At 42.2% G+C, this 22819-nt stretch overlaps 1 protein-coding gene across 1 annotated transcript in view; it reads left to right on the top strand.

Annotated features, from left to right (window-relative positions):
* Nucleotides 1–22490, top strand: part of LOC126260492 (methyl farnesoate epoxidase-like) — a 227389-nt gene extending 204899 nt beyond the window's left edge. The window contains exons 8-9 of the mRNA XM_049957820.1: nt 22096–22237; nt 22315–22490. Of these exons, the coding sequence (XP_049813777.1) occupies nt 22096–22237; nt 22315–22490 (318 nt within the window). The remainder of the gene's footprint in view (nt 1–22095; nt 22238–22314) is intronic.
* Nucleotides 22491–22819: the final 329 nt, after the last annotated feature.

The raw sequence follows: 22819 nt of genomic DNA on the forward strand, positions 1-22819 counted from the left end.
GGTGAAATCTGGCGTTAATGGGCTATGGCAGAAGACAGTCGACGCGAGTGACTTTGTTAACATCACGACTTCGCTCACAGCGCCTCACCTGGGCTCGTAGCCATATCGGTTGGACCCTAGACGACTGGAAAACAGTGGCCTGGTCACATGAGTCCCGGTTTCAGTTTGCTAGTGCTCGAGTATGGCACAGTCACCATGAAGCCTTGCACATCGGTTGTCAACAAGACACTGTGGAAGGTGTGGTGGCTCCATAATCGTATGGACTGTATTAATATTAAATCGAGTGGTTCCGGGTGATGTTTGGCTACTTAGAGGCCATTTGCAGCCATTCATTGACTTCATGTTCCCAAACACCGATCGAATTTTTGTTGATGACATGCGCCATGTCACCGAGCCACAACTGTTCGCGACTGGTTTGAGGAACATTTGCCTCAGGCATGGATGTGTGTGATGTCATTAAGTTGGTTAGGTTTAAGTAGTTCTAAGTTCTAGGGGACTGATGACAGCAGAAGTTAAGTACCATAGTTCTCAGAGCCATTTTGAGGAACATTCTGGATAATTCGAGCGAATGATTTAGCCACCCAGATCGTCCGACATGCATCCCATCGAACATATATGGGACATAATGGAGAGGTCAGATCGTATACAAAATCATGCACCGGGAATACGGATGGCTCTATACCTGTGCAGGGGCTGCCAACTACTTGTTGAGTCCATGCCACGTCGAGTACCTACACTTCGCCGGGTAAAAATATATCCGACACGATTTAGGAGGTATCCCATGATTTGTCAACTGTGATTTGCGGCAGGGCAGGACTTCTGCCGGTAAAAATGCTACTTTGTAGCGTCTAGAACTACCTGCAATATCTGTAAGTGAGAGACTTTCACGCTACATCTGCTAAGCTACAAACTGTGAACTTTTAAATGTTGCTCTATGGGCTGTGATTGCATTAGGTTGGATACAGAGCTATGGAAAAACTTCCCAACGTTAAATTCCTTGATTTAGGCACCAAACTGAAAACTCAAGTTACTTCCCTGTTGACGTTGGAGTCTGTCATACTAATAAGCTTATGGGCAATGTGACAGAATACTGTTAGGTTAAGTCTTCAAATGCTGTCTCCCTGTTTGGTGATAATAGCATTGATTCTTAGATTTTGCTATTTACAGCTACAGAACATCATTGCAGTTGTGCAGGATAAAAAAGCAAAATTCACTGTATGTATGCTCTATACTACCAGCAGGATAGGTGTCTTTGGTTTAAGGATCGAACCGTGTTACATTGGTTTGAGAATGTACATGTGAGGGCTGGAACTTAAGTAGTTCAAAAATGTTCAAATGTGTGTGAATTCCTAAGGGACCATCTGCTGAGGTCATCTGTAGTAGTAGGACAACTTATGCGTCACGACACGCTGTATTGCTGCCAAATTTATTAAAGATGGCGACGATGACGTCATCCAACATGGCGGCATGTAGACTTGGCAACAGCGCATGAGGTCATCCAAGATGGCGGCTTTTGGCTTGAAAATAGGCCAATTGTGCTATGTCCACTAACCTAACCTCCAGAAAAAATGACGGGAATTTTGAATTTTGGCGGGAAAATAGACCAATTGGGCTACATCTACTAAACTAAGCCTCCAGAAAAAATTGCATTGAAATTCAAATTGCAACTGCATAATGTATGCAAAACTGTACTTGTCTTTATTATTATTCATTATTATTATCATTTATTAACATTCATTATCATTCATTATCATTTATTATCATTTATTATCGTTTATTATTATTTAACATTATTGACCTGCCTCCACTAGAAAATTCCCTCCAAATTCAAATTCCAGCACGATAATGGCTGCAAAACCTAACTTTTATTTATTATTATTCATTATCATTTATTAACATTCTTTATCATTCATTGTCAATTATTACCATTCATTATCATTTATTATCATGTATTATTATTGTTACTTATTATTATAGGCCTACTTCCACTAGAAAATTGCGCCAAATTCAATTTCCAACACGATAATGTCTCAAAAACAGTACTTCTATTTATTATTATCACTTATTATTTAGTCAAGATGTCCGATTTTCTCGGCGAGAAAGCCATTATCCTTACATCCATAACAAAAATCTATCACAAGTTCAAATCCCAACACCATAATCGATGACACGTACGAACTTTCACCGTCACTTGGCTTTTTTCGCTGGTAACCTATCAAAATCACGTCAAATAATGAAGTGTACTTATACTAACCTAAGTCACGTCCTTTGATTTTGCAGGGGGGAAGGGACTGAAGTCTTTATTTCAAACAGTACTGTCATCACTTGTTCTCCAACAGAGTTAGTACACATTCTAGAGATCGCAGTCCAGCCGCCACGAGGTCCCCAGTCCAACTGAATTAGTTCATATGGTCGCCGCCGACCCACACCGGACGGCGCGCCACCGGCAAGCGAGCGGTCGCCTCACGTGATGGCCGTCGGATGCGTCAGTGCCCGCTGCTGGTGCGGCGACCCCTTATGTCACAGCCTACTGCCGCCGACTCGCTTCGCAGGGCCGCATTGGTCCAGCGATGTAAAGATGTTTTCGTAGACAGTGAGGTCCATCCCCACCGACCAGTTGGCGCCAAAGATGTTCGCTGGACAGGTTGGAACCTGCCGATGCAGACTTGATAACGGTCGGTCGGTTGATCCAGCACCTGGTTGACAAAGAATGCCCTGCCACACGTTTGGCGCCAAAGTTTGCTCGAGAGTGGAATCCGCCATGACGCCACAACAGGTGGTCCAGCACATGTGCTCGCCACGACGTCAATCGCTAAGTTAATCGATCAACCGACTCTCCTTATTCAATCAACATTCTGCACTTACCTAATCGAAGACCGTCACGAAACCACACGCCCGTACACGTGAGCCTTTCCGCGCGCCGAGCTTAGTACCTCCACAAGTGAATGTAACAAAGTTCTGTTGACTACTTAATTAAATTGATCAATTAATTAAGATCTCTGATGCGGAAAACTTCCACGTCCACCTACACCGGGAATCAATTTTCCACCAGTGCCACGCCCACCTGGACTCAGAATGAAATAGTTACAGCCCCTACCGACCACCACGGCCCCTTATCGACCCATGTTCGTCGGCTAACATGTACTAATGTGTACTGCCGTTTACTAAAGTATATCACATTTTTTCTATACAAATAAGCCAAGTTTGAATTCTGAGGGTCAGTTCGTGTTTCGCTACCAACACAAGAAAATTGTGGCAAACGAAGCCACTAACCTAAGTCACCTGTGATAATTCAAAATCGTCGGCTTTGCCTCTCTCACACACCACGAGCGCGAGACCGCCCACATCACAGCATGGACCTTTATACTCGCATCGGACATACTCCTCTGTAAATATTCTAGCTAAACTATGACACGAATACTGTTGTTCAATCCACACGGTCTAGGACATGGCCAGAGCACACCTCCAGTACCTAAGCCGAGAACATCGTTCGCCGCCCTGTAGTTAACCGCTGAGAGACGGAGATATGCTGCAATCACAGCCCTCGCGCTCTCGTAGCTACTTGCCTCAGCAATTCGATCTAACAAAACCTCCAAGTAGAAAAAATAATAACCAACTCGAACTCTCTCATATTCTATATCGTCCCACAAATACTTAACGTACATTTTATTTAGGCATCGAGTATATCTATCACTCTCAGACAAAAAACACTCGCCATGACGGACCTGGTGTCATGTTGCACAGTTGGCAGACACGCAAACAGCTCCTAATTTCAGTGCACAATATCAATCTGCTCCTAAATGATGCAGTACACAAACAGTAAACATCATCAGTGCTCGTAATGTGCCCAAATAACGCATAGCAAAATAACTCAACAGATGCGTGCATTGAACCTGTCCCACACTAAGTCACACGTCCGACAGCTCTCAATTCACTCAAAGGTCTCTGTTAGACTCCTCAAACATGACTTGATGACAGCCGCATTCACACATAACACCTGAGAAATTCATATCACCTAGGCGCCGAACACTACTATCCAAGCCAGGTCGCGTGCCTCGTCTGTCACCGTCCTGACTCAGTGCGGTCCAACACACGTGTTAAGGCCGCATTCCATTGCTTGCCGGCCTATTTGCGACACATCTCCACCTTCACGTCTGTTGTCAGAATACCCGAGAGCGAGTTCACACACACACACACACACACACACACACACACACACACACACACACACACACACACCGTCCACACACATCCCATTGTTGCCCTCCCCTCACAATCCAAAACAATCATCATATTATGTAAAAAAAAAAAAAAAAATAAGAGCCCAGTGAATCTCTCCGAAATTGTTTATTGCTCCCCGGAAATAGTTGACGCTCTCTTTCGTGTTCTCTCATCTCATTTGTAAATTCAAATTCTCACCCTAACATAACTTGTTCACGAAAATAATACTGAATGCGCTCCTAATCTCCTACCCATCCAGCTCTCAACATACGCAAATGTTCTCACCCCTCCTATATCCCAGAACAACCGTTTAATCATTCTTATTCCTTCTTATCGAATTTACAGGTCTAGTTTCCTAAGGACTCGTTATCGAAGTACCATACTGCTTTTCTTTCTGAGGCTTTTTGTGCTTACTTTTACAGAGATCGCTAAATTACCTCCACAGTCCCCTCAATGTATACACACACACACACACACACACACACACACACACACACACACACACACGGTCATCCTCTCTACTCATCCCATAACATAAGCAATACTAACTTTACAATCCATTATATGCAAACCCTGCACAATGTAAGCCACAGTAATTTTACAATACCGACTATATGCCCCACAGCTCTCCATTCCTAAGGAAGCGCTGTGAACCTGCCCTTTCTTTCTACACACGTGACACTCAGCGGTAATCAGCCCTTCTACATCAACGGACAGAAGTCCCTCTCAGAATTGTTCCACAATTTCGGCGATCGCTTCCCCTCAACACAAATGCGTTTCTTTCTCTTCTTCCTCGTTGTCTCGTTTTTTTATACAAACATCTCTAGATTCATAGACTACAAGAACACACCAAAATTTTTCGAAGTACAGAATCCTGTAAACCACTGAGTAACTAGAAACCAACATACCAAAAAATGATATTCGCACCATCAAATACCAATGTCGTTGATGTCATTATACTTACAGTTAAATGTTACGATCGCGGTCTCAATGGATTGTCATTCGACAATGAGCTAAGTATCGGAAACACACTCTCTTGACCCCTGTTACTCTGGAAATATCTCTACCGTCCTTGCAACTTCCTCTCTACTTATCACATAACATTAACAATATTAACTTTACATTGCAATATATAAAACGCTACACAATGTAAACCACATTAACTTTACAATACAGTATATACACATTGACACAAAACAGTGCACTTATCCAGTACATCTCTACAGATTGCGAAAAAAAATTTCCTATTGCTACAGCGACTATATACCTCAATGCTTTCCAATCCTAGGAAAGCACCGTCAATCTGCTCTTCCTCTCTACAGGCCCGACACCCAGAGCTAATCTTCCCTCTTACATCAGCAGACCTAAGTCACCCTCAGAACTCTTTTTACAAATTCAGTATCGTCCCCCCGGAGCACAAACGCTTTAGTGTCTCTCCTTCCTTGTCTGTTCGCTTTTCTACAAACAACCTCAACTTCTCAATATCATGCACTAGGCTACACCCTACCGATCACTAGTTCATCATAATTCCCAAGATATTGACTTCAAATTAATTCTTTACAAACGCCGAACTTCATCTATGTGCAGCATGCTGTAAACCACTGACTTACTAGAAACAAACATACGCAAAATGATATTTCCACTCTACTATTACTTCGCTATTCAGTCGTCTAGAGGACATCAAAGTGAACTGTTACAAATCGATACACTCCAACAGGTCTCTGCATTCGCACAGGTGCTCCAGTTAATTGTTATTATTTATTATCATTTATGATCATTTATTATTATTTATTATAATTTATTATTTATTATTGTTTATATCATGCGCATGTGTTCGCCACGAGGTGTGGAGTCCAACTGGATTAGTACACATCGCCACCAGCAGAGGGCCTCATCCAAGATGTCCGATTTTGGTAGGGAGTTTGAATTTTGGCGGAAGATCATACAATTCGTTTACCTAACAAAAATGGCTCCAAGTTCAACCGTGTTTAGCTCCTATCACAACCGCCAGAGCGCTCTGTCATCACGTCAGTTGATTACGCAATTACCATTATTCAAGATAGCTGCACCTAGTGCGAGACGTGTCACTTTTCCCGAACCTGCATGGTACAGTACAATTCCAACATGGCTTTAGTCACACCCTACACATCGTTCAGCTGATCCCATTTCCAGATCTTTGCGCATCTGATATCTGCAATTTAAGTCCGAGAAAGACATATCCATTACCTTCTGCAGCCTGTTTAGAGACAGATCGACCTCATTTACTGCAATAGGACCTTGTCTTGACCATTCGCCGGAAATGCGAGCGCCGTCGGCGACATTTCAAAACCACATATCTGTCCATCTAAACAGCCGTCCACTCAGCCCCAGGACCAGCATGCCAAAGTGAGCTCTCTGTACACCTGCTCTCCAGCTATTGTCTAACCACATATACTGCACAAATGGATTCCTGAATAGCGCAGATCTCTATCCTCCCCCACATCTCGAACTCGACATGTTAACACTGTCTCTCCCCCAGCCAGCGAACCCGACGTCATTCACCTTTCGCTGACAATATCCACTCACAAATCTTAAACATTCTCATATATAAAACGATATTCACTCCTGCCAAAACTCACTTAATAATAAAAAAGCATTCTCCCTTTCTAGGTATAGATGAGTATGCATCTATCTTCACCCATCTGATCTCTGCAATTTATGTCGGAGAAAGACATATCTATTACCTTCTGCAATCTGTCTATAAACAGAACGATCTCAGTTACTAGAACAGGACCCTGTTTTGACCATTCACCGGAAATGCGCGCAATGTTGTACGCCTCAAACTAGGTACAAGTATAACAGATCTTCAACACCGTATCATCTTTATCCTCTACCATCAATCAGTGAAAAAGTCACGAAGGTACCAATGCGATCCACCTCCAGCACGGACAAACGGAATTCACAATACTCCCCCGAGTAACTCAAAGTGCGACCATCCAAGAATTCCTAACAGCTCGCCAAGTCCGACACCTCAAACTGCAGATGCCTATATGAACAAGATCATATTAAATATACACACGCTGCAGAGACCCCTTTAAAGTTTGATCACCCATACTCTAAGCGAATGAGAAGCTGCCTCTCGCCCTTGTTCGAACAGTGTTTTCTAATACGCTTTTGCACACTGCCGAGCATTTCGTCTTTCTGCCGCGACTTCGAAGTCAGTGTCTGATTCTAAACAGACATTAACATGGACTGATGCACTGCCTCTCACTTGAAACTATACCTTGCACCTTGTAAATCATATTCTTACAGTCGATAGCATAACATTGAATAATTTTAAATAAAGGACAGCCACAACACAACGAAACTAGAAGAGCCTGGTGGCGTTATGGCGACTTTCCAAACTACCCCCCCGAAAGTGATTGACGGCCTCTACATTTAAACTCATATGTCGCAATGACCCAATAGTTGATAACTCTGCCCTCCATCCCTACTGATTGTTCATTTTGCCCACAAGTATTGGATCACCGTTTTCGGTGCTAGCAACCTCAAAAGTAGCGGTCCATCAACCAAAATTTCTTCCCCAACTCATAGAAGCATTGTCACTCAATCATTATGTGGTACCCAATGCACAGATGGTATGGATAAGACACCACGGATCTACTGTAATATTATCCATCACAACTGATATCGCGAAACATTTTACAGCAAGTCCAACAATGGACAATCATGTGACAGGATGTTTTCCTAATTTCAGTATGATAGCTAAACCATACCTCGTCTACTTTGCAAGTATCATTGCGAGCGTTGATAGATGACTGCTCAGTACGTCCATTCACACTTAATTCGAGAACGCATAAAAACGATCCAAGTATACCAGACAGCGCTATACATATTTCTGAGATCTCGCGCATAGTACTCGATCAACCTCTCTGCGTATGGCGGTCACAGAGCAATCTCGTTCTCCTACGTTAGAAGACGTCCTCACCTCGGCATTGACCAGCCTACCCCGCAACATCGCTACCCGATTAACCCTCAACCTAGCAGACGAATATAGCTACGCTTCACCTCTCTTGACTGAATAGAGCTTTCCTAGTCCCAACCCCTCCTAGTGCACCACATTTCTCGAGATGTAACCAAGTCTGTAGTAACAGATCTCAAATTTCCGTAATGTAATAGCATTTAGTTAAGAAGAACAAGAATGGAGTGATATTTATACGCAACATATTTGGACACATTTTTACGTAAATCATCCAATGTATCATGTGTCATTTTTGTAGCTACATACGACTAAAACGCAGGCTATATTACGTGACTAAAACATACAGATAGAACACTGGAAAAAAAATCGCCCTTCAACAACTTGTCTTTCTCTAGAACAAATGAGTCAACGTTTAAATCGTACCTAGTTGCAGATCTGTCTCAATCGATCATCCCGTACACTCTCTGTTATCCTTTAACACTGAGGTGAGTAAGTTTAGACGTGAATGATTCTCTGTCCTCCTCAAAAGCATCAAATACAGTATTCAACTGGCGTGTATCACTGCTACCTCAGTAGTCATACACTATAATACGAACTCAAAGAGAAAAAATTGACTACCTTCCGTATTCCGCTCGCTTTGATGTCATCGTTTTTCTACATTCCTCTTGTTGCAGCATACTTGACTCCATGCACAAATTGCCTCCCTGCGAACCAGAAGATAAGAAAGTACGTCCTCATTTTCACCGCATTTCAGTGTATATTAGGTTAGTTTATACCTATGTGCTAATCAGTTTCCGCATATCTTTCGATTTTATGTCACATCCATCCATGCAACGGCTATATAACCTAACAGAGAGTGTATTGGATGATCGATTGAGACAGAGCTGTAACTAGGTACTACGATTCAAACATTGACTCATTTATTCTAGAGAAAGACAAGTTGTTGAAGGGCGATTTTTTTTTTCCAGTGTTCTATCTGGATGTTTTAGTCACGTGATATAGCCTGCGTTCTAGTCGTATGCAGCTACAATACTTTACGCATGATACAATGGAAGATTTACGTAAAAATGTGTCCAACTATGTTGGGTATAAATATCATTCCGTTCTTGTTCTTCTTAACTGAATGCTATTGAATTAAGGCACTTTGAGATCTGTTACTATAGATCGGTATGGTGTGCTAAGCTCCAAGACTTGGTTACATCTCGAGAAATGTGGTGCACTAGGAGGGGTTAGGACTATGAAAGCTCTATTCAGTCAAGAGAGGTGAAGCGTAGCTATATTCGTCTGCTAGGTTGGGGATTAATTGGGTAGCGATGTTGCGGGATAGGCTGGTCAATGCCGAGGTGAGGACGGTCTTTTAACATAGGAGGGCGAGACTGCTCTGTGACCGCCAAACGCAGAGAGATTGATCGAGTACTATGCGCGAGGTCTCAAAAATATGTATAGCGTTGTCTGGTATACTTGGATCGTTTTTATGTGTTCTCGAATTAAGTGTGAATGGACGTACTGAGCAGTCATCTATCAATGTTCGCAATGATACTTGCAAAGTAGATGAGGTATGGTTTAGCTATCATACTGAAATTAGGAAAACATGCTGTCACATGATTGGCCAGTGTTGGACTTGCTGTAAAATTTTTCGCGATATCAGTTGTGATGGATAATATCACAGTAGATCCGTAGTGTCTTATCCATACCATACGTGCATTGGGTACCACATAATGATTGAGTGACAATGCTTGTATGAGTTGGGGAACAAATTTTGGTTGATGGACCGCAACTTCTGGGGTTGCTAGCACCGAAAACGGTGATCCCATACTTGTGCACAAAACAACAATCACTAGGGACGGAAGGCAGAGTTATCAACTATTGGGTCATTGCGACATATGAGTTTAAATGTAGAGGCCGTCAATCACTTTCGGGGGGGTAGTTTGGAAAGTCGCCATAACGCCACCAGGCTCTTCTAGTTTCGTTGTGTTGTGGCTGTCCTTTATTTAAAATTATTCAATGTTATGCTATCGACTGTAAGAATATGATTTACAGGTCTTAGGCGCTGCAGTCATGGACTGTGCGGCTGGTCCCGGCGGAGGTTCGAGTCCCCCCTTGGGCATGGGTGTGTGTGTTTGTCCTTAGGATAATTTAGATTAAGTAGTGTGTAAGCTTAGGGACTGATGACCTTAGCAGATGAGTCCCATAAGATTTAACACACATTTGAACGTTTGAATATGATTTACAAGGTGCTAGGTATAGTTTCAAGTGTGAGGCCATGCATCAGTTCGTGTTAATGTCTGTGCAGGGAAGGAATTCTAGCTTGTCAGAGGCTGAAGTACTAGGACTGTGCTTAATATCGACCAGTACAACGTGAATTTTATAATATTATATTAAAAATATTTTTGGTCTTCTAATACGCGAGTCTGGAAATGTCTGTATAAAAGGGAGCAGGCTCTGATCAGAAAGACTGACACGTTTCTGCCAACGGGAAAAGGCTCTCGAATTAGCTGAACTGCTCTTAGGGCGACTTGGGTCGACTGAGGGTGTATTGATGTAAAATTGCTATTTTCTACCGTATAGGAAAATGAATTTTATCTTTATTACAAGGACAATGTGTATGTTGGAATATTGTTATCATTTGTCTGTGTTTAAGTATATAATATTAAATGCCCTATCCTCGCTGAGAGGGGTGTGTATGTAGGTAAAAGTATTTGCATATCTGACTACATGTATATGTAATTTAGTACGTTTAATTGTTCACCGATTATGACTATCTGTGGAAAAACGAATTATTATGTTCTATTGAGCTGGGTTGTATGTGGAGGGCGTAAATGCTTGTTCAATATTATTATAACGGGGTGGGTGGCATATAAGTAGAACAAGTTCTGTGAAAGTGTGTGTTGAAGGACTGAGCGAGTGGATGACGCGACTCATTTATGACTGTATCATTAGGACATGTAAATAAATGTCGGATAAACTAAATTAAGGTCTTTTTTTTCTTTATAATCATATGTATGACATCTGCTTGGAATTATTTTCGTCTACTTGTCTAAATGCATACTAATATATGCTTAGAAAGGAAGAATGTTTTTTTTTTTTATTAAGTGAGGTTTGGCAGGAGTGAGTAGGCTTATATCTATATACGAGGGCGGTTCAGAAAGTAACCTCCGATTGGTCACAGTGCGGGTTGTGGGGGGAGTAGCGACGCCATCTGTGCGTTCACGCACTCAACAGGTCAGTCGGCATCAAGCCGTGGTCGAGTGAACGTCGTACCTGCGCTAGTTTAGTTTTTGTGGCAGTTTGAAATGTGTGCTGCAATAGAAAACCCCGCCAAATGTGAAGTGCGTGCTGTCATAAGGTTTTTTACAGCCAAAGGATATTCTGCAGCAGCTATTCATCGTGAGCTTTGTGCCGTGTACGGACCAAGAGTTATGAGTGAAGGAGTTGTCTGTGAATGGGTACGTTTATTTAAAAGTGGACGAGAAAACGTTCATGATGAAGAGAGGAGTGGTAGACCATCATTGGTGACTGACGAACTCGTTCAGACAGTTGATGCAAAAGTTCGTGAAAATCGACGTTTCTCAATGTCGGAGTTGTCTACTGGTTTTCCACAGATTTCTAAGACTCTCTTGTACGAGATAGTGACAGCAAGATTGGCTGGCTCCAGGCACATGCGGGTGATTTTTATGCAGAAGGAATTTCAAAGCTTGTGAAGAGATACGATAAGTGCCTCAATCGCTATGGAGACTATGTAGGAAAATATTGCAAAGATGTAGTTGTAAGATGTATATATTAAAATATTTTTATTTAACTTGGTGTATTTTTTTAAATCAACCGGAGGTTACTTTCTGAACGGCCCTCGTATATATAATTTAGATTAAGTAGTGTGTAAGCTCATATATATATGAGAGTGTTTAAGATTTGTGAGTGCAAACTGTCAGCACAGCGTGAATGACGTCGGGTTCGCTGGCTGGGGGAGAGACAGTGTTTACACTTCGAGTTGGAGACGATGGGGAGGATAGAGATCTGCGCTATTCAGGAATCCATTTGTGCAATGTATGTGGTTAGACAGTAGCTGGAGAGCAGGTGTACAGAGAGCTCACTTTGGCATGCTGGTCCTGGGGCTGAGAGGACGGCTGTTTAGATGGACAGATATGTGGCTTTGAAATGTCGCCGACGGCGCACGCATTTCCGGCGAATGGTCAAGACAAGGTCCTGTTGCAGTAAATGAGGTCGATCTGTCTCTAAACAGGCTGCAGAAGGTAATGGATATGTCTTTCTCGGACTTAAATTGCAGATATCAGATGCGCAAAGATCTGGAAATGGGATCAGCTGAACGATGTGTAGGGTGTGACTAAAGCCATGTTGGAATTGTACTGTACCATGCAGGTTCGGGAAAAGGTGACACGTCTCGCACTAGGTGCAGCTATCTTGAATAATGGTAATTGCGTAATCAACTGACGTGATGACAGAGCGCTCTGGCGGTTGTGATAGGATCTAAACACAGTTGAACTTGGAGCCATTTTTGTTAGGTTAAACAAATTGTATGATCTTCCGCCAAAATTCAAACTCCCTACCAAAATCGGACACCTTGAAGGAGGCCCTCTGCTGGTGGCGATGTGTACTAATCCAGTTGGACTCCACACCTCGTGTCGAACACACGCGCATGATATAAACAATAATAAATAATAAATTATAATAAATAATAACAAATAACTGGAGCAGCTGTTCGAATGCAGAGAGTGTATCGGTTTGTAGGAGTTAACTTTGATGTCCTCTAGACGACTGAATAGCGAAGTAATAGTATGTGTTGGGCGGATTTGATGATCAAGTCAGAATTTGAGATGATGATTTATTTCGGTTGGAGTGTTACTCGATCCGATGTAGATTGTTCGGTTGACTACTTCTGCACATTTGCTTCCTTTATTTAGTTGAGTGAAGATCGATTGTGGTGTGTTGGATAGACGCTTGTCTGTTCTCTAGACCTAGGACAGACCTTAGTTGACGTGTAAATTATAGCCAAGATCTCGAATATGTTACTTGACTGTGACCGGTATTCCAGAGTGGAAATATCATTTTGCGTATGTTTGTTTCTAGTTAGTCAGTGGTTTACAGCATGCTGCACATAGATGAAGTTCGGCGTTTGTAGAGAATTAATTTGAAGTCTATATCTTGGGTATTATGATGAACTAGTGATCGGTAGGGTGTAGCCTAGTGCATGATATTGAGAAGTACAGCTATAATCGTGTAATATTATGGAGAAAGTACATGTGTTTTTGCAGTCTATGAGTCTGAGGTTGTTTGTAGAAAAGCGAACAGACAAAGAAGGAGAGACACTAAAGCGTTTGTGCTCCCGGGGGACGATACTGAATTTGTAAAAAGAGTTCTGAGGGCGACTTAGGTCTGCTGATGTAAGAGGGAAGATTAGCTCTGAGTGTCGGGTCTGTAGAGAGGAAGAGCAGATTGACGGAGCTTTCCTAGGATTGGAAAGCATTGAGGTATATAGACGCTGTAGCAATAGGAAATTTTTTTTCGCAATCTGTAGAGATATACTGGATAAGTGCACTGTTTTGTGTCAATGTGTATATACTGTATTGTAAAGTTAATGTGGTTTACATTGTGTAGCGTTTTATATATTGCAATGTAAAGTTAATATTGTTAATGTTATGTGATAAGTAGAGAGGAAGTTGTAAGGACGGTAGAGATATTTCCAGAGTAACAGGGGTCAAGAGAGTGTGTTTCCGATACTTAGCTCATTGTCGAATGACAATCAATTGAGACCGCGATCGTAACATTTAACTGTAAGTATAATGACATCAACGACTTTGGTATTTGATAGTACGAATATCATTTTTGGTCTGTTGGTTTCTAGTTACTCAGTGGTTTACAGGATGCTGTACTTCGAAAAATTTTGGTGTGTTCTTGTAGTCTATGAATCTAGAGATGTTTGTATAAAAAAAGCGAGAAAGCGAGGAAGAAGAGAAAGTAACGCTTTTGTGTTGAGGGGAAGCGATCGCCGAAATTGTGGAATAATTCTGAGAGGGACTTCTGTCCGTTGATGTAGAAGGGCTGATTACCGCTGAGTGTCACGTGTGTAGAAAGAAAGGGCAGCTGTCCGTTGATGTAGAAGGGCTGATTACCGCTGAGTGTCATGTGTGTAGAAAGAAAGGGCAGCTTCACAGCGCTTCCTTAGGAATGGAGAGCATTGGGGCATATAGTCGGTATTGTAAAATTACTGTGGCTTACATTGTGTAGGGTTTGTATATAATGGATTGTAAAGTTAGTATTGCTTATGTTATGGGATGAGTAGAGAGGATTACCGTGTGTGTGTGTGTGTGTGTGTGTGTGTGTGTGTGTGTGTTTGTGAACTCGCTCTCGGGTATTCTGACAACAGACGTGAAGGTGGAGATGTGTCGCAAATAGGCCGGTAAGCAATGGAATGCGGCCTTAACATGTGTGTTGGACCGCACTGAGTCAGGACGGTGACAGACGACGCACGCGACCTGGCTTGGATAGTAGTGTTCGGCGCCTAGGTGATATGAATTTCTCAGGTGTTAGGTGTGAATGCGGCTGTCATCATGTTTGAGGGGTCTAACAGAGACCTTTGAGTGAATTGAGAGCTGTCGGACGTGTGACTTAGTGTGGGACAGGTTCAATGCACGCATCTGTTGAGTTATTTTGCTATGCGTTATTTGGGCACATTACGAGTACTGATGATGTTTACTGTTTGTGTACTGCATTATTTAGGAGCAGATTGATATTGTGCACTGAAATTAGGAGCTGTTTGCGTGTCTGCCGACTGTGCAACATGACACCAGGTCCGTCGTGACGAGTGTTTTTTGTTTGAGAGTGATAGATATACTCGATGCCTAAATAAAATGTACGTTAAGTATTTGTGGGACGATATAGAATATGAGAGAGTTCGAGTTGGTTATTATTTTTTCTACTTGGAGGTTTTGTTAGATCGAATTGCTGAGGCAAGTAGCTACGAGAGCGCGAGGACTGTGATTGCAGCATATCTCCGTCTCTCAGCGGTTAACTACAGGGCGGCGAACGATGTTCTCGGCTTAGGTACTGGAGGTGTGCTCTGGCCATGTCCTAGACCGTGTGGATTGAACAACAGTATTCGTGTCATAGTTTAGCTAGAATATTTACAGAGGAGTATGTCCGATGCGAGTATAAAGGTCCATGCTGTGATGTGGGCGGTCTCGCGCTCGTGGTGTGTGAGAGAGGCAAAGCCGACGATTTTGAATTATCACAGGTGACTTAGGTTAGTGGCTTCGTTTGCCACAATTTTCTTGTGTTGGTAGCGAAACACGAACTGACCCTCAGAATTCAAACTTGGCTTATTTGTATAGAAAAAATGTGATATACTTTAGTAAACGGCAGTACACATTAGTACATGTTAGCCGACGAACATGGGTCGATAAGGGGCCGTGGTGGTCGGTAGGGGCTTTAACTATTTCATTCTGAGTCCAGGTGGGCGTGGCACTGGTGGAAAATTGATTCCCGGTGTAGGTGAACGTGGCAGTTTTCCGCATCAGAGAGGTTAATTAATTGATCAATTTAATTAAGTAGTCATGAGAACTTTGTTACATTCACTTGTGGAGGTACTAAGCTCGGCGCGCGCAAAGGCTCACGTGTACGGGCGTGTGGTTTCGTGACGATCTTCGATTAGGTAAGTGCAGAATGTGGATTGAATAATGAGAGTCGGTTGATCGATTAACTTAGCGAGGGACGTCGTGGCGAGCACATGTGCTGGACCACCTGTTGTGGCGTCATGGCGGAATCCACTCTCCAACAAACCAGGTGCTGGATCAACCGACCGACCGTTATCAAGTCTGCATCGGCAGGTTCCAACCTGTCCAGCGAACATCTTTGGCGCCAACTGGTCGGTGGGGATGGACCTCACTGTCTACGAAAACATCTTTTCATTGCTGGACCAATGCGGGCCTGCGAAGCGAGTCGGCGGCAGTAGGCTGTGACATGAGGGGTCGCCGCACCAGCAGCGGGCACTGACGCATCCGACGGCCATCACGTGAGGCGACCGCTCGCTTGCCGGTGGCGCGCCGTCCGGTGTGGGTCGGCGGCGACCGTATGAACTAATTCAGTTGGACTGGGGACCTCGTGGCGCCTGGACTGCGATCTCTAGAATGTGTACTCTGTTGGAGAACAAGTGATGACAGTACTGTTTGAAATAAAGACTTCAGTCCCTTCCCCCCTGCAAAATCAAAGGACGTGACTTGGGTTAGTATAAGTACACTTCATTATTTGACGTGATTCTGATAGGTTACCAGCGAAAAAAGCCAAATGACGGAGAAAGTTCGTACGTGTCATTGATTATGGTGTTGGGATTTGAACTTATGATAGATTTTTTTTTATGGATGTATGGAAAATGGCTTTCTCGCCGAGAAAATCGGACTTCTTGACTAAATAATAAGTGATAATAATAAATAGAAGTACTGTTTTTGAGACATTATCGTGTTGGAATTTGAATTTGGCGCAATTTTCTAGTGGAGGTAGGCCTACAATAATAAATAATTATAATAATACATAATAATAAATGATAATGAATGATAATAATTGTCAATGAATGATAATGAATGTTAATAAATGATAATGAGTAATAATGAATAAATAATAAATAAAAGTTAGGTTTTGCAGCCATTATCGTGCTGGAATTTGGATTTGGAGGGTATTTTCTTGTGGAGGCAGGTCAATAATGATAAATAATAATAATCGATAATAAATGATAATGAATAATAATGAATGTTAATAAATGATAATCAATAATAATGAATAATAATAAAGACAAGTACGGGTTTGCATGCATTATCCTGTTGGAATATGAATTTCGATGCTATTTTTTCTGGAGGCTTGGTTTAGTGGATGTAGCCCAATTGTTCTATTTTCCCGCCAAAATTCGAAATTCCCTCCATTTTTTCTGGGGGTTAGCTTAGTGGACATAGAACAATTGGCCTATTTTCCCGCCAAAAGCCGCCATCTTGTATGACGTCATCGCCGCCATCTTGAATAAATTTTGCAACAATGCAGCGTGTCGTGACGCATAGGTTGCCCTACTACTATCAGTCCCTAGGGTTACACACTACTTAAACGAAATTAATCTAACTTATGCTAAGAACAACACACACAACCATACCCGAGGGAGGACTCAAACCTGCCGCGGGAGTACTTAAAATAGTGGCAACTATTTATTCACAACCTATACAAAAGAGTTACATGTTTTCACTTGTTATTGTGCTTCGAAGTAGTCACCAGCGTTGTGTAGAACCCGTTGCCAGCGATGTGGAAGGCGTGGTATACCTTTAGCAGAGCCTTTCCTGTTGATGGTGCCAATACAGCGGTCTACTTTGAAGGACATTGACAGGCGAAAACATGTTACTCTTTTGTATCGGTTGTGAATAAATAGTTGCCACTATTTAAGTTCCAACCCTCGTAGTTCATCGTAACGGTAATCTAATACCGGCGCTCATGACATTCCTGCTATCCGCTTCGTTGACTGTGTGCTGTCTGGTGTAGAGTGTTGCAGTTATACATATAGATAAATTGCAGGGAATGCCCTATTGCGAAACGCTGTATCAAACTCCCAAAGCCATCTTGTCCATCACATCTGGTAGACTTGCAAGTAGTCTGGACATAACCATGTTGTTCAGATTCATATCTGTAGTGATTTTGAGTCAGTGACAGGATTTGGTGAGATTCTGTCATCATTATGCCCCCGTTTTTTTGGAAGTTACTGCGAGTGAGATATGTTCTGTTCTTCATGTTACTAAAAAATCAGCGGCATACTGTTGGGTTCAGACCTCAAACACTGTTGTTCTGCACACGTCAGATGTTCGCTATCATCACACTGGTCAGGGATGTGCCTATTGATAACAGTCCATTTTTGTAAGTACAATCTATAAAGAACTGTGTCAGATGACAAGATGGAAGCTTACCATAGACGTTGGCGAAAACCTGAAGCATGTTTGCAATACGTGAAAACTGTGTACAGTATCACCCTCGAGAGTTCCAGAAATTTCAAAGGTATATCACCAACTAAAGACGTAAACACAGTGCACTCGAGAGATGAAGCATCACTAAATGCTTGAAATTATATGTTCGAAGCCACTCCCCTACGTATTTAGTTCTTCCGCATTTCCCCCATGTTCACAACCCTTTCTCTATTCCGCTCATATGTTCACGATGGTGACGTGGACGTTACAATTTTTTAACTTTTTCTCAGCGTGGTTGACTGTTTGTACGGTTTCGGACTGCGCGGCCACTCCCGCCGGAGGTTCGAGTCCTCCCTCGGCCATGGGTGTGTGTGTGTTGTTCTTAGCGTAAGGTAGTTTAAGTAGTGTGTAAGTCTAGGGACCGATTACCTCAGCAGTTTGGTCCTTTTGGAATTGACACACATTTGACCGGTTTCGGATTTCTGTACAAACGATTCCACTTTGTACGCGATATTTCGACATATTAGATGTCTTCTTTGTGTGCTCTGACTTTTGATGTTAGGTGCGTTCGTCTCAGTGTCACTACCAGCTTCTATTTCAGAATCGAATCTACATAGGTGCTCTACAAGTCTCCACACAGCGCATATTGCAGAACAACTTTCCTGTTCCATACGACAGCAGCCAATGCACCAAATGACATCATGTGGTGTCTGTATAACCAGCCACGTACTCTGTCAAGTAGCTTCATCTATATTGTGAGGAAAATATCTAATACCTCTACAGTGCTTATAAGCGTGTTTCCAACAGACCATTGTAGTACTGGTCTGTTGATTTTACTTTAACATTTCGACCTAAGGATTGTTGGATAGTGCTAATTCATGTCTTAACACATTATCAGTGCTTTTATCACAAACCAGGAAACACGTTTTACTGACGACCTATTTTCAGCTTCTCGAGGTTAGTGTGTATTCCATCTGATGCCATATGCGTCAGTGTTTGTGTCTCACAGAATCAACTATATATTGGATCTAAAAGGCATACCAAAACTGCAGTTACTCATAGCAGTCACTATACGATTTTTATGCTGCATTTTCATCCCCTTGAAATCCCTTCCTAGATGATGGTGTGGCAGGTGCTGGAAACAGATTTGCTACATTGGAACGTTAATAGCGACGCGTTCCAGAGGACTGAAAGATCTGAATTAGCTCGCACAAACGTCGCATACACTTCATCGCAACACCATGTCCTTCTAGCACAACAGTCACATCCTGTTCTACAATTAGTGTATGGCTGAGTGTGAAATCATGTAACCGACTGTGTGGGGGGGAACAGCCCATATCGGACTCTATGCATTCCAAACTTCAGGTATAGAGACATCACAATAGACAAGCTCCTGTCTGTCGGCTCGGTATGCTTGCCCCACGTGATGTCACACAGTGCACCGGCTGCTCTCGTAACCTTCCAGTTATCCCACACTAGTCTCCCGAAGATAAATTTCGTTGCTGGCATGTGGAGCGTCCAGGTACTGCCGCGGAAGCTGTCCTCGGCATGAGATGCAATAGCACTGTGCAGACGAGGCACCTGGTGGACTTGGCAGTTCTGTAAGCGGACCGGCGCAAGTGGCAAATGCTTGAAAAGTAGTTACAACTATTTGATAAGCGTGCAGGTTGCACCAGCGATAAATGTCCACAGTGATTCTTTTTGAATTCCACCACATTTTAAACGTAAGACAAGTGATTTTTTAAAAGTTTTTACCATTTTAAATTTCGGGCATGTACATTTCTGAATACCCCACTACTTTAAACTTAGGGAAAGTGAGCTGTTGGGTTCTAAAAATGGTTCAAATGGCTCTGAGCACTATGGGACTTAACTTCTGAGGTCATCAGTCGCCTAGAACTTACAACTAATTAAACCTAACTAACCTAAGGACATCACACACATCCATGCCCGAGGCAGGATTCGAACCTGCGACCGTAGCGGTCGCTCGGCTCCAGACTGTAGCGCCTAGAACCGCACGGCCACTCAGGCCGGCTGGGTTCTAAACTTAAGGTGTCAATCGTTCAAACTGTACAAAGGGAATGGGGAATACTTTATAAACTGTGAAATCGGGAATTTGATTCTTGAATCTCCCACAGGTTAAGCACCTGACTCCGTAATTACAAGGGAAACGTCCCATCTCATCTCCTTCAGATTTATTGGTAAGATGACACAGTGGATAGTCCGTTAAAAACTGATAACAGGTGAAACATGAAAATGGGAAGAAGGTGTACTGAGCTGTAAAAAGAAGCAAAATAGAAACAATGCACTGTCCTAGCTTAACAAGTGAAACATAGAGCGAACTGGAAAAGCAACGGCGTCGTGGTTAAGGCGTCATGGTGGTGGACTAGAAAGAGGACGATCCGTGTTCGAAACTCTATCATGCGATTTAGTTTCCTTTTTTTTTTTTTTTTTTTTTTTTTACAACATTATGAACTGTCCGTCCTGTCATAGAGCTGTCTGTTCTCTTTGCGTAGTCTTAGCAGTTGTCATACCAGACACTGGTTATAGAATATGAGTGAAGTGGTAAGAATAAATTACCGTCGTGAACAAATGTGATGAATAGTGAGAGCAGGCGGGATACCACGTAAACGCCTCACAGAAATGAAAACAACAAATAGACGGGTGTGAACTATGTTACAACAAAGGGATTCAAGAGTCAAAACTTCCAAAACGGAACACAACTTCAAAAACGCTAAAAACATATCTATTGTTAGAGCACAGAGAAAATGCGTCAATGTGAAACTGTTGCGTTCGTTTGTTGCAGCATATGTAACAAACTATTATGTTTTGATCATCCGTTTTTTTTTTAATGATCACATACACATTCATACGAACACCTAACTCAGGCAAGGAGGCGTATCTCAGTCAATCACTAGGCGTACAAATTACGTGCGTCGAGAAGATATTCCTGTCATGTGACACACGTACTGTCACTAACGCCATGTATGCACATAAGACGTGTTGTCCGGTGGAGTATTCGGCCGAATTGTCGCCTTGTCATTTGCAATTCCCGTTCGAAAGCCACTCCCTTTCGACTGCTAATCGAGCAGTTGTGCAGAATCAACTTTCGTTGTAGGTCCCTTCCTTACACCTCACTGATACAAACGGACGTTACAACACGACACAGACACAAATTTGAATACAGCGAACAGCGGGGGAAAATATTAGGGTGACGGAGCTTTGAACAGAGCTCACTTACTTTGCAGTTCAACACCGTAACCATTCAACCACGACACTCTGGATGTTGCAGACAGCTCTATGTTAAACTTCTTGCACTTGGTCAGTGTACTGTTTCTATTTTGCTAGTGTGTGTGTGTGTGTGTGTGTGTGTGTGTGTGTGTGTGTGTGTGTGTGTGTGTGTGTGCGCGCGCGCACGCGCGCGTGGGCAACGATATGCATCGGTGCCTCTTACGAAAAAAAATCAGACTCAGATTTCGAGATGTGGTACGATAGAACTTTTCCTGTGGTTGAAATTATGCAAAATAAACGTTCTATTTACACTTTTACAATGCTCAGAAAAGCATTAAAATAATAAAACACCTCCTGGAAGGTCAGCAGGTCGTAACTTCATTAATTAGAATTGGATCATTTGCTGACAAACTGACTACTATGCCATGGACAACCATTACTAATACACATGTATGGGCCTGCCTCTAAGAGACCATAATACCCTGTAAATGTGCAGTGCTAACGTTAGTTTGAACTGGAATGTACGGAAGAGTCCTGATATACCTTCAAAGTAGGTTGGGTAGTATATATACAAATTTTTAAATTCAAAACATTTCAGTTATACTGTTAATTATAGGCTGAAAAATAATATCAACAAAAGTAACACTGCTATCTCTAATGTGTACTTAAAAACAGAAGTTTATATTGCTTTCTAACTTTAATCAGACATTAACTTGAAGCAACTGTTGTTTTTTTATACAGAATACAGTTGTCCTGGTAAATATCTGGGCGCTGCATATGGATGAAGACCACTGGGGTGATCCCGAAGTGTATCGACCAGAGCGTTTCATTACTGAAGCTGGGAAGTTTAGAGAGGATGATGCGTTCTTACCATTTGGTCTTGGTGAGTTATTGACAATGTAATGAGTTATGGTAAGGTAATTTGTGATCCATACCTGACAACTTCGATTTTTCTTTCAGGTCGTCGTCGATGTTTGGGAGAGCATTTGGCAAAATGTTGTTTATTTCAAATGTTTACCGGAATCTTGCAAAAATTTCAACTTCTTCCAGCTGATAGTACTAACCTGAAGTACTCTACTCTTGAGGGCGTTACCCTTGCACCAAAACCTTATGACATTATTTTCAAATCTCGGTAATATTGCAACACCACAGAAATGTAATGATTGTCATTATTGTAACTAAAAATGAAATCTAATAGGTGAACATGTCTTACTGAATTGAAATTGAGGTGACAATGTTCAGTAAAACGAAAGTTCATTAACCTATTTCCCTACAGCCATATCAACACTTCCAATTTTCCTTCCTTGAATTTGTGAGAATCTACAACAGTGTTCAAAGAAAATTATGAGAAGGACAGATGTAGTTCGTAAAACTTGGTTACACTTGATCAAGAATATGAGTGTTTTCATGTCACTGTTGTCAGTACGTGAGCTGTTATTCTTAACTAACAATTGAATTTTAATTT

The sequence above is a fragment of the Schistocerca nitens genome, chromosome 5 (assembly GCF_023898315.1).
Source record: "Schistocerca nitens isolate TAMUIC-IGC-003100 chromosome 5, iqSchNite1.1, whole genome shotgun sequence".
NCBI classification, from domain to species: Eukaryota; Metazoa; Arthropoda; class Insecta; order Orthoptera; family Acrididae; genus Schistocerca; species Schistocerca nitens.